The 13,012-nt window shown below is 40.8% G+C and overlaps 1 protein-coding gene across 1 annotated transcript; it reads left to right on the forward strand.

The window, feature by feature from the left end:
- Positions 1–1,686: 1,686 nt before the first annotated feature.
- Positions 1,687–11,022, forward strand: LOC117248674 (opsin-5-like). The gene is made up of 6 exons (XM_033613891.2): positions 1,687–1,892; positions 5,074–5,279; positions 8,778–8,877; positions 9,866–9,970; positions 10,063–10,286; positions 10,444–11,022. Exons 1-6 carry the CDS (start codon positions 1,754–1,756, stop codon positions 10,897–10,899), a joined length of 1,230 nt encoding a protein of 409 aa, XP_033469782.1. The 5' UTR covers positions 1,687–1,753; the 3' UTR covers positions 10,900–11,022.
- The last annotated feature ends 1,990 nt before the right edge of the window (positions 11,023–13,012 follow it).

Genomic DNA, 13,012 nt, shown 5'->3' on the forward strand with positions numbered 1-13,012 from the left:
GGTGGAGGAGGGGAGATGTGGTGCAATTGTAAGTTTACACCGAACAAAAGGACTTTAATCAATAAAATTGGACCAGCATGTGTTAGTGAACTCCCCAAACTCTCCTCCCATACATGATATAATACTGTAAATCACATGGAAGGGTTCCAGATGCTCTCACACTGACATCAGAGCACAGTGAATTTGTCAGCGCACACATTAGCTCACACTGACTTAATTATACTTCACATGATACTTCTGGCCTCAGCGTATGTTTAGATAATTGTGCTCTAATTGCAGTCACACTGGCAGGACTAAAGTCATCACCTGCGTGAACCTTTTCTAAATGGGAGTGATTGGTAAAAACTAGAACATGTCCCTGGAGAGGAGGTGCCGGTTCAATAACCATTGATGCAGGGCTCATGTGAAAAGTACAAAGGAATTTTTTTTGAATGGTTGGGATGATGTAAATTGTTGCCAGACTGTTCAGCTTGTTCACCAACACTGTTATACACACAATATAAAGTGACAAGATGTTTCCCCATGTCGGTTTGCAGGGCTTTTATTTGAACAAACAATATTGTTGAGGTTTGGACCAAACATTTTTTGGGAAATTAGTGGCTTTCTTGCAGAGAGTCAGATGAGAAGATCAATACCAACCTCAGATCTGCAGTAAACATGAAGCTGTTTCCAGTCTTTGTGCTAAGCTAAGCTAACTGACTGCTGGCATTAGCTTCAAATTACCAGATTTATTAAAAATACTTTTTGTAAAGCGTGTATATAAATAGTTAATTAGCTCATAATAAGCTGAGCTAAAATGAGTTTGGAGATTTTATATGCCACTAAGGAGCGTGGATGAATTACTGAATGGGCCTACTGGGCACAGGCACAAGAGCCCAAAGTTTCAGGGGCCCTGCTGGCCTTCACCTGCAAAATATCACTCACAGTAACACGCACCAACCAGGAAGAGACTCAAAATTACCATAAAAAGATGCAAAATGATCTCAAAGAAACACAAAACAACAAAAAAGAGGCAAAACCATCACAAAGGCTGTGTTTTTTGATACGGAGTAGGAGGGGTGGTGGGGCTTTTTGCACATCTGTACCCAGGGGCCCATTGCTTAGGAGTGAATTATTTACTTGGACAGGATGTTTTCATTAATGTTTTTTTTTAAGATCCTCAGAATGTTAAATGGATTTGGCTGAGAGCTGGACATACTGTATAACTTTAATCCTTATTCTGTGTTGATGTCTTGGCAGAAAAGTTCAACATCCAATATCTGAGTTGGCCGCTGAACACGATTGCATTCACATGAAATATTCTTGGGAAACCGCAGCGGGAAAATAAACGATTAACAAATATCTAAAGTAGGCAATTTGTAATTTGATAAATAGTTCAACATTGGTAGGTTTGGACTCTGCTGAGTTGTCTGTGTGTGAGATGAGTCTTTGCACTTTAATTAATTTAAGCCAAATGAAACCCCTCCAAAAATAATTTCCATTAGTAAACTAGCTGACTAGACATTTCCCTGTTGGCTTGGATTTCAACCCAAAATGTCTATCTGCTTAGTTGCTAAGAAATAGATAGGATTACAGGTGCCATCATTTGGACAGTGAGTGGTGAGGTATTAGTGACTCTGTCTAAGCTGGATTTAAAATGAACTGACCGCTCATTCCTACTGGTGTAACACAGTTGTGTCTACTGAAAGCAGAGGGGAGCAGAGCTACTGCAGAGGACAGCAAGGATTCATGCCTTGGCATCGACACTCAGGCCATGGAGATAACAATGAGGGGTTTTCCTGTAAAGGTTGTAAATATTCCATGGAGGAATAATAACCTCAGTAATCTGCATACAGACCCTCCTCTGTCTGAACAAGGGGAGACCATCATTGGAATCTATCTGTTAGTGCTGGGTAAGTCAAACATCATATACTGGAATATGATATAACTTGAAAAGTAAGGTGTTTCATTTTGTATGCTCGTTGAGAATGCCCTTGCTAAAAACATTAGCCATTGTGCATTATACTACTGAAAAGCTCTCTAGAATAATGTATGTGAAGTGGCATAAATGAACTACTGACAAAAGGATTTAAATATTTCCTTTTAGTTTCAAACTTGTTCTGACTTCCATAACTGTAGAAAAAAAATACACCCCTCAGGAATGTCATGAATTGTCCTTTAAATCCCTTGGGTCAAACATAGCAAGAAAGAGTCACACATTATTTAAGAGTCATCAACAAAAACAGCTGTTGTTCCTCATGGCTCCAAAGGCCAGTGCACTGCTGACACAGACAGTCTGGATTGTGTTGGTGGCACCGTTTGTCCATTAGTCCATGTCAGCTAATGCGGTTGAGGGATTTTGTGTAACACAGACTGAGTTATAAAAAGAAAAGGGAAAGGGATTCTCTTGGATTTTCGTCAGTCTTATTTAACTACAGAGTAGTTCTGCTATTCTGGTCTCTGTTCTATAATTATTAAGTTTTAGTTAGTAGTTTGCAGCCAACACTACTACACTATACCATACCCTACAGTACGATACAATGCGATGTGATATGTTGCTATACGATATGCTGGGATATGATATGATACGATAAGGTACGGTACGGTACAGTACTCTACGATACGATACAATGCGATATACTGCTATCTGATATGCTGGGATATGATATGATATGATATGATAGGGTACGGTACGGTACAGAACTATACTATACTATACTATACTATACTATAATATACTGTATAGGGGTGTAACGGTACACAAAAATCACGGTTCAGTACGTACCTCGGTACACAAGTCACGATTTGTTTGTTTTTTCGGTACATTAATGAAAAAAATAGACAACTATTAAATATCTTTTACTTATTGGTAACCTTATTAAAACATACCACCACAGCAGTTAACTCTTTTTACACAATTTTTGAATGAAACAAATATATATAAATCCTGCTTTTTCACATTGTTTGAATGAAAATAGAAATATAAAAGTGAAAAATAAAATCCTGCTGTTTTTGTAACACATTTTTTGAATGAAAAATATAAATATATATTTCTGCTTAAACAGTTTTACTCAATAAAAATAAAAAGTATAGTACAGCTGGTCAGCTTTAAAGCCTGCTCAGATTCACTTTTACTAGGAACTTACTTAGCTTTCCCACTTTGTTAAAGTGCAGTAAACAAAACATGCTTATATCTAAAGTGCAGCTTAAACAATTTTACTCAACTCCAATGGCGTTGGTTATTTCTTTAGCGCGATGGTCAGGGAAATACTCTTTCTTTTTAAATGACGGCGATATTGTAGTTTGCACCAGATTGCTTTTTCTAGTCGTGCCGGTTAACGTTCAAACTCGGGTGGTGTCGCTTTAGATGCGTTAGCATGTTAGACGTGTTTCCAAGTACATACCCGACCGCTGTTCTGCAGTGTCGGCACACTGCTTTTGTCTTGTCAACTTGTTTATTTCCATCTTCGTATTTTACCCTGAAACCAAAGTGTTCCCGAACGGAGGACTTAAGGTTTGCGGGTGGGTCTTCAGGTTCATCAGGCTCACTTGCCATGTTGTCAAAATGCGAGAATGCGCTGCACAAAGTGAAAGCGGAGATTTACGGTCGGACTCGGTCCGTCACTCAATTATGTCCGTCAGGGAACTAGATATTTTAAACAAAATAAAATAAAATAATATCCTGTGCGGGGGGCAGCACGGTGGTGTGGTGGTTAGCACTCTCGCCTCACAGCAAGAGGGTTGCCGGTTCGATCCCGGGTGTGGGAGCCCTTCTGTGCGGAGTTTGCATGTTCTCCCCGTGTCAGCGTGGGTTCTCTCCGGGCACTCCGGCTTCCTCCCACAGTCCAAAGACATGCAGATTGGGGACTAGGTTAATTGATAACTCTAAATTGTCCATAGGTGTGAATGTGAGTGTGAATGGTTGTTTGTCTCTATGTGTCAGCCCTGTGATAGTCTGGCGACCTGTCCAGGGTGTACCCTGCCTTTCGCCCGATGTCAGCTGGGATAGGCTCCAGCCCCCCCGCGACCCTCAAGAGGATGAAGCGGTTAGAAGATGAATGAATGAATGAATGAATGAATATCCTGCACCCAATAATTCGGTACAGGGTCCTGCCGAACCAAAAGTCGCGTACCGAATGGTTCGACACAAATACATGTACCGTTACGGCCCTAATACTGTACTATACCCTACCATACACTGCCGTACTATACTGTACTCTACTGTACCATATGATACGATATGATACGATACGATACAATACAATATGCTGCTATACGATACTATATTATACTACTATTATACTATACTATACTATACCGTACCCAACTGTATTATACTGTACTGTACTGTACGATACGATACGATATGATGCGGTACAATGTGGTATGGATGGTATGGTACAATATTTTACCATACTATATATACTATGTGCTTGTATGTCCAGCTTCTACTATCAACTCTACTATTCTGCATTATACTATACTATACTATACTATATTATACTATATACTATATTATTCCATAACATGATATAATACAGTATATTATGATAAACAATTTTCTACTACTACTCTGAAATGTAAAATCAGTTTAGTGATGTTTATACTATTACTATACTATAACTATAACTCTACTCTTTAGTACTTTACAATATTACCTAAATCTGCTACTATACTACACTCTGCAAAGCTCTATTCTGTTATACCCTTTTTTTGGACTCTATTTTTATTTTACTGTACTGTATGATTATGTGAGCCACATTTGTATACTCTACCATACAATTCCCTTCACACATATACTACTGTACTGTACAATAGTACACTGCTCTACACTATACTACACTACACTGTTCTATACTATATTACTCTATACCATACCATGTTCTACTCTTCTTTACTATACTCTACTATACACTACTCTATTCTGTTCTACAGTTGTCTAATCTAGTCTTTTCTCTACTGTACTGCACTGTACTGTACTTAATGTATACTATATAATTCTATAACTTCAAAACATCAAATACTATACTACACCAAACAATATGTGGTTCACTAAATATTAACAGAATATACTTTATGTTTGTCTCTCTGTAGGATGGCTGTCCTGGTTTGGAAACAGTTTAGTCATGTTTGTCCTGTACAGACAGCGGGCCTCGCTTCAGTCAACAGATTTCCTCACTTTGAATCTTGCCATCTCTGATGCCAGCATCTCCATATTCGGTTACTCCAGAGGGATCCTAGAAATATTCAATATCTTGAAGGATGATGGGTATTTGGTCACCTGGATCTGGACCTGCCAGGTAAAAGCCAAACCAAGACATTACTTGATTTCAAAGAGTTACATTTTAAAGAGCAATTTGTTTACATGTTAATAATATTCTATCTATATTTCCCACCAAATCTTAAATTGTGGTGCAATTCGCAGCATTAACAATAAGTCAGATCCCAGGGACGTTGGTTTAAAATGGCCTGGAAGTGATGACTGTGCAGAGTTGCAAAAAACAATGCATCTGCTCTCTTGGGCCAATCCTGATTAATGAAGTACATTAAAAGAATCTGTGGAAGTCTTACAGTAAAGTGAGTATGTGTGTGAATGTGTGTGTATGTACAAGGGATTATGCTCGTAGCCATGTGGGCTGGAGGTTAAATCTGTAATAAGATTATCACTGTGGAGGCCTTTAAATGGGGAAACTCCTTGAGCAGCATGGCACCTGTCAACAACTAAACACGAAACAAAAAAGAGCTATAGGCATGACTGCACGATTCAATCGCATGCTCTTTTGTTGGTAAATTTTGACAAGTAATTTGTATCTAATTAACAGATGAGTTGTTGTGTGTAATTTCTAAGAATTTCAATGTTTTCCTCCTCGCATAGCCTCAGCTTGTAATGAAATAGTTGTCATACTTTAGGTTGGAATTCATCCAGGGTATTTTTCTTGCTCAAGGCTAGCAGTGGTGGAAACCGTGATATCCGTAAGTGAACAAAAACAAGCTGCTGTAACCAGAACACCTTCAGTCACAGAATAAACCCCAAAATCTGAGTCAGAGAGATATTGTAAATTGAGGTCTGCTGCACTTGGGCTTCAGTACAGCCACTGAGATGATCTCATCTCTCAGGCATCCAATCTCAGGTTTTCAGGTGAAGGAGAAATATTAGGGTAGCAGCAGTGCACGCCCCTCTCATTTCACCTTCCCCTTGGAAAGGTGGGCTGAGAGACGGAACGTCAGAGATAAATAAGGGGAAAGTAAGAGGTGACAGAAATAGAGGAGGGAAGGAACAGGAAGGTGAACGAGACAGGCATGTGAGAAGCATTAGTAGATTACTGCATGGAGCATGATGGGACATGAACAGTTGCAAGCTAGGTCAGATCCCTGTGTGTTGCACCCTATGGGACAGGGTCAAATTGAATATGATAGAGCTTTATGGACCCTTTGATGTTTTAAAGGAGAGTGCAGGGATAGGACTGTCGAAGTAATTTATTAGTCATATAACAAAATACACTGATTTTAATGAATTGCTTTTCTAATACTTGTTCTGTGATCCAAAATTCACAACATCATACTTGTGAGCCGAGACAGAGGCTGAGATGAGACCTTATATCGTAGAAAGATTAAATCACATTATTCTAACAAGCCACAGTCCTAAATTCCTAGCCCTTAATTATGATAATAAAAGTAGAAAATGTGCTGAATGAGAATCATACTGGACTAGACGTTTGCTGTCCAGTAATCTGCCGAATGTGAGGGTGAAAAAACGTGATGACTGACAGTAATAGGATTAGGAGGACTAAGGAAGATCAAGAGAGTAATCAGAGACCTTAACTGATCTATGTCACCTGGAAGTGGCACAGTAGGGAGCTGGGTTTCGCACAGTTGGAGCTAGACTGAAACACAGGAGCTTAATTCCTTTTAAGGAGAGCTGTGATTAAAAGATCATCTTCCCAAACAATGGACTGAATGCCGAAAAGATCACTGAACTTTTTCTCCACCAGATATTTGCGAAAATAAAGGTCATTTGTATTAACAGCTGTAATGAAATCCCCCAATGCTGATTGTGCAAGTTAGATATCCTTCAGCTCATATCAGAGGAAATGCTCTGGGTATGGAGCATATTGGCCAAAAGGCAGGATGTACCCTTCAGCTGTTGCGTCTCTATGTAATAAAGTCCAAAGCAAAACAAACTCAACAGACAAAGGTCAGGAACCATCGACCTGTGGCTAAGCCACGCCCCCCCTCCACTCACTCGGACAAAATATCAACATTCAGTGACTGGCGCTATGGCAGGTGTCACAGTACACGGCATTACGCAGGAGGCAACTGATAATTTTTTGGGGACATAATGATCAGATGTCATTGAGAAGTAACCAAAAGGGCCTAAACTACGCATTGGAGGGATACATTAATCATTTCATTGTTGAGAAGGTCGATGAAAAGCTTAAATTACAAGCCAAAATGTACAGGTCACAGTGTACGCTTGTGAACCGCATCTCGTTGCCATCGCCACCAAAAACAACAAGTTAAAGTGCCACTGAAGTTAAGGTTTCTGGCTCAGAATATGAGAAAAGGATAACAGCCTTTTTACCATCTTTACCAACAGTGTCTCTCCGTTAGTTTGGTGCTACAGTATTTACACTGAATCATTCAGCATAACGTTTGCCAACCTTTGATATCTCTGCGATTACAGATAAATTAATGAAGCTAAACTCCAGAAATGAATGTTAGCTTAACGGGTCCATGTCATTGGTCCAACAGCCCATTGGTCCGACATCCCATTAGTCCGACGGTCCGTGGTGCTGAACAGCTCCCGGCGGGCGTATTTCTACCTTGATGGTGTGTCGTGACTGGCTCTGGGTCAGCTGGGAAAGGCTTGAGGCGAAGCAGGCTCACGGCTTATGTGTTTGTCACTTTCTTTTTCATTTTAACCCACACCATGATCTTTTCCTCACCCTAACCAAGTGGTTTTTGTGCCTAAACCTAACCAGACCTTAACCACAGGGCATCATGATGATTTCGGAACAACGGGACTTCGGAACAATGGCTTTAATATGGTCGGAACAATGGGATGTCGGACCAATGGGCAGTTCCCAGCTTAACTAGAGCCCTTTGGACAACAGCTAACAATGATGTACGATCACCAAAGTACAAAACTAGAACAAAATAGGCTAATGAACTCCCAGCAAACAAGGTGACATGATGAACAATGCAGCTAGGAGCTAACGTTAGGCTAACTTTAGCTAACGTTAGCTAGAGATGTTAAAGATAACTCTATATTTCTTTCCAGCAAAGTGACAATATGTTGCCTGAAACACAATGTTGACTTACCTTAGAACAGATGTAGACATCCTTGTTAATCTTATTCACGTTGAGTTGATGTTGTGTTCTAGCGTTACCGCACAACTTTATCCAAAGGAGACACTTTTCTCGGTTGAGATGTGGTTTAAAGTGTAAAAAATAAACCCCGTCGCCCAGCCTCTCAGGATACCTTGTGTCGGAGTTGCATGTACCCCATGCACACCGTTTGACCATTTTTAAACTTCAAATCTCCGAAAAAGCTCATAAAACCAAACAAAACTGACTTTTTGTAATGCATTTCAATGGATGTCCAGGCAGAGAATGTCTGAGTGTATGAGAATGGCTATACGCACTAAGATTGGCTCATCGCGTTTGAAGGCAGAACTTAGCCATAGGTCAATTAGGAAGGCAATGGATCTAAACCCTGAGGCTTCACTGACCAATCAATTTGCATTTTACAGACATAATGTTGTGAGTCACCAACCCCTCTCTCTGTTTTCTTCTAGGTAGATGGTTTCTTCACCTTGCTGTTCGGCCTTGCAAGCATCAACACCTTGACGGTTATCAGCGTCACCAGATACATCAAGGGATGCCACCCAAACAAAGGTCAGATCTAACCTTCCTGAATTCAACTGAGAGAATATATAAAGAAAGCCTCTGACCAGCGTCTCTGCCCACCTCACATTCCAGCAGTTCTTATCGGACAGAAAAGCACTGTTTTTCAGTGCTAATGAAACCTTATTACGGACTTCAGCTATGGAAATTACTACCGCTTGTCTCCAGCAATTTTATTTACATTTCGCCAACATGTCATTAAGTGAACTTGAGGTGACATTTTCTATTTTCGGGTGTAAGTGATGCTGAGGAATGTCTTAATTATATCGAAATTAGGTTAGCCTCTGTTGTCAGTGTGGTGTAAACGTTTTTACTGTGTTTGTGGCTCTTCATAAAACACAAGCTATATAAGCCCGTCTGTGGGGTTTTTTTTTTACATCAGTGGTTAAACTATGAACATTGGTGATACATGTGGCGTGTCATCAGATGTATTATGTGCCAGAGTGCAGCTGCAACTACTGCAACAGATACTGATGTAAATCACAATTGATTTTAGGTAAAAAATTAAAGTAATTTCGGCCAGGTAAACTGTGCAGGCATTAAAGCAACAATACAAGGTATCTCTAACAAAGCTGAGTAACCCATAGCAACAAAGGCGCTGTACATCGCCAATTGTCTTTCATAAACTGTACTCACTGAATGTCATATTGACATAAGAAATAGAGCAGACTCATTGATTTTCTCCCTTCCCCTGAATACAAAGCTATGTGTGCTTTGTCAACAGAGGTTCTTTCAGTCACAGATGTTTGCAAAGGCCGTTAATATAAGAAAAGACCTCATTGTTCAATAAATGTCACAATCCTGACATTCATAACAAGTCAAGAATGCTGCATCTTTAAGTGCCTCTCACTTTTTCTGTCCTACATTTGCCAAGGTCATAACATTTAACCTTTTCAAACTGCAAACAATCACACAATTTCTTCCATAACGTGAGGGTGTTATGTTGTAATCATGTTTCTCGCTGTGTGTGTTTCTGCAGCTTACTGTATCAGTGTGAATACCATTGCTGTATCGCTCATCTGCATTTGGACCGGAGCAATGTTTTGGTCTGTTGCTCCGCTGCTAGGCTGGGGCAGCTTCACAGGTCTGTTCTCATACACTAACCTCACAGAAGATATAACTATAAGACTTTATTTTAAAAGCCTCAATCTGACCTCTGTGTCTTCTCTTCCTTAGATCGAGGTTATGGCACCTGTGAGGTGGACTGGTCCAAAGCCAATTACTCCACTATCCACAAGTCCTACATCATCTCCATCCTCATCTTCTGCTTTTTCATCCCTGTGTTGATCATGCTCTTCTCCTATGTCTCCATTATCAACACAGTGAAAAGCACCAACGCCATGTCAGCTGATGGTTTCCTCACCACCCGTCAGAGGAAGGTGGAGAGAGATGTCACGAGGGTAGGAAAAGTTTATTTTTGAGATTTTTGTTGGAGAGACTTGATTGAAAAAGTAAAATGAGACCCTTTAAAGCTCTACTTAAAAGTGCCCTGTCTGTAATAAACCTCCTCTCACGTTACTCCAGTCCTGACAATTGTTCCCTCATGTTCCTCTCTAGATTTCCATTGTGATCTGCACCGCTTTCATCATGGCCTGGTCTCCATATGCCGTGGTGTCTATGTGGTCAGCCTGGGGCTTCCATGTGCCAAGCACAACCAGCATCGTCACCCGACTCTTTGCCAAGTCTGCCAGCTTCTATAACCCGCTCATCTACTTCGGTATGAGCTCAAAGTTTCGCAAGGACGTCTCTGTGCTGCTGCCGTGCGCACGAGAGCGCAGGGAGGTGGTGCGTCTGCAACACTTTCAAAACATCAAACCCAAGGCTGAAGCTCCGCCCCCACCTGCACCACTTCCTGTCCAGAAGCCAGAGGTGAAATATGTCACATTCAATCCGGACAGCGACTCGGGGGTCAACAGCCCTCCTCAGACTCCTCCATCTGAACCTCAGGGGGTCTTCCACACTGACCTGCCATCACACATTGAAACATCAGAGTACTGGTGTGACAGACTCTGATGACATTTCACTGAACAGGTGCTTGAATTAAACGGGGAGATTAAGAGTATTTTTGTATTTTTTGGTCTTGCCCATGTTCATAAACTGTATAACCAATGTTAATAAATTATTTTATGAATCTCACACTTTGAACAACAGCTTCTTTGGCCGTCATTCAACCCACATTGGTAACAGCAACATCAAGCATGGAGCAAGAAACCCCAGAAACTTTTCATAGAGGCGTCCAGATGGAGTCGTGGAAAATCTTGGGGGGGGGGGGGACACCAAAAGCCATGACTGGATTTTAGGAATTCTCTTATGCTTTTCTAGTCAACATCTCCTCATACAAAAATGCACGCACAATGGTTCATCCGATATCCATGAATTAGCTTCCCACAAATGACATACATACTAACCGTAAAGACACATACTACACATAAAGTTACGTACTTAATGTAATAAGTTACTTAGGTTAGGTTAAGGAAAGTAACGTTATTGTGGTTAGGGTTAGGAAAAGAAACATGGTGTCAACAAACCTTAAAATGGCTCAAAGTACGCACAAAGTTCACATTCCAACGTTTCGGACACAGATCTCCTGGGGAAAGTTTCATGTTTTGTGACCCATCCACCACCCCAACCTGGGTCCTTAACAGACCCCGTGTCCTCCTTCACGCCCGTCAGCACATTTGTCACATGATCGCAGCCTTCCCAAATACATGGGTCATACATGAATCACTGGTTCATGATGACGTGGAATATGTACGAATTTTGGTGCATTACTTTTCCGAGGAAAATGTACAAACAGTTCATCGGAACAGCCTGTTTTAGTGGATAGGCAGATGAGTTAGGAAACTGCATACTGATATACTTTGGTTTCTTATTTTACAATTAATGTTACACTACTTATCTGATGTGTATAGACTAATACTGGAACAGTTAACATTTTGATTTCTCCTGTTTAAATCCTGTTTTAGTGTGTTATGTATCGATATATACACGTGCTAGGCCATTCATTGTTCTTCAAATAGGCCGATTGTCCTTTTCCTTAATAAGTCAAATACACAACTTTAATTTGAGGGAGTGTATTGATTGTAAGGAACAAAACACTTACTTGGAACAATCCCTCTCAAGTTTAAAAACCATGCAGATGCCCTTCAATTATTTTTGAATATTTTTGGATAGAGGGCAGAGATTGTCTCAGGGTAGCCGTGGCCCTGCTAGCCACCCTTGGCAGTGCCACTGGATGTGCAGTCAGTAATGTAGTGAGACATTTGCACGATAACATCTGGAAACACTGAACTGTCCTCAGCTCAACTGAGGCATGAGATGGACCAAAATTCTGCCATTTTCCTTGCTTCACTCATGCCATCTGATCTCCCATATGTCCATCATTCCCTGATCAATGCCAGACTAGAGTTCACTTTGTCAAGTCCTGCTTATAGAAATGTGTCATTCTACATCTCCATTCACTGGAGCATCATGTCAGGTGATGTGGGGTTGCTCTGTTTATTACAGAAAACTGTGAAAATCCCTCCACTGTTTTATGGGTGTGGTGAATTTGGACAACTCTTTTTCCGCTGGCAAGCTTTCAAACTAATGGCACCGTTGAAAGAGAAATGAGTAACCCTGAAACAACACCTTTCTAGCAACATCAATAGGCAATTATCTACTTGAGCCATGACGGTTTAATCTTTAAAAAAAAAGGTCCCGAGGTGGTTTCTGTGTTTCTGCAAATACCATAATCACACGCACAATGAGCTCTTTTACCGCAGCCCTTAAGACCTTTTAATCAAAATGGCAATCAGCTTCAGCATAACCATTTATGTAGTGCATAATAACAGCAGCTTGGGTGCCAATCAACCAACAGGCTGTCCCTGTGTGTGTGTGTGTGTGTGTGTGTGTGTGTGTGTGTGTGTGTTAGCTGGGGGGCTGTGGGGTTGCACTGCAGACTACAGCAGCAGACAAAAGCCGCAAACCCCAAAGTGACAGTGCCTGTGACTGTGTCTGCTTCTCAAACAGGTGTTGATTGGTTTATTTGGTGGAGGAGGAGTGATTACTCTGGTGAGAGTTTACACACTCCTGTTGGTTGATCTTTTTTTCTTACTGAAATGATGGGACGAGTTGCCGAACAGAT

Source organism: Epinephelus lanceolatus, chromosome 17 (assembly GCF_041903045.1).
Source record: "Epinephelus lanceolatus isolate andai-2023 chromosome 17, ASM4190304v1, whole genome shotgun sequence".
Classification (NCBI taxonomy): domain Eukaryota; kingdom Metazoa; phylum Chordata; class Actinopteri; order Perciformes; family Serranidae; genus Epinephelus; species Epinephelus lanceolatus.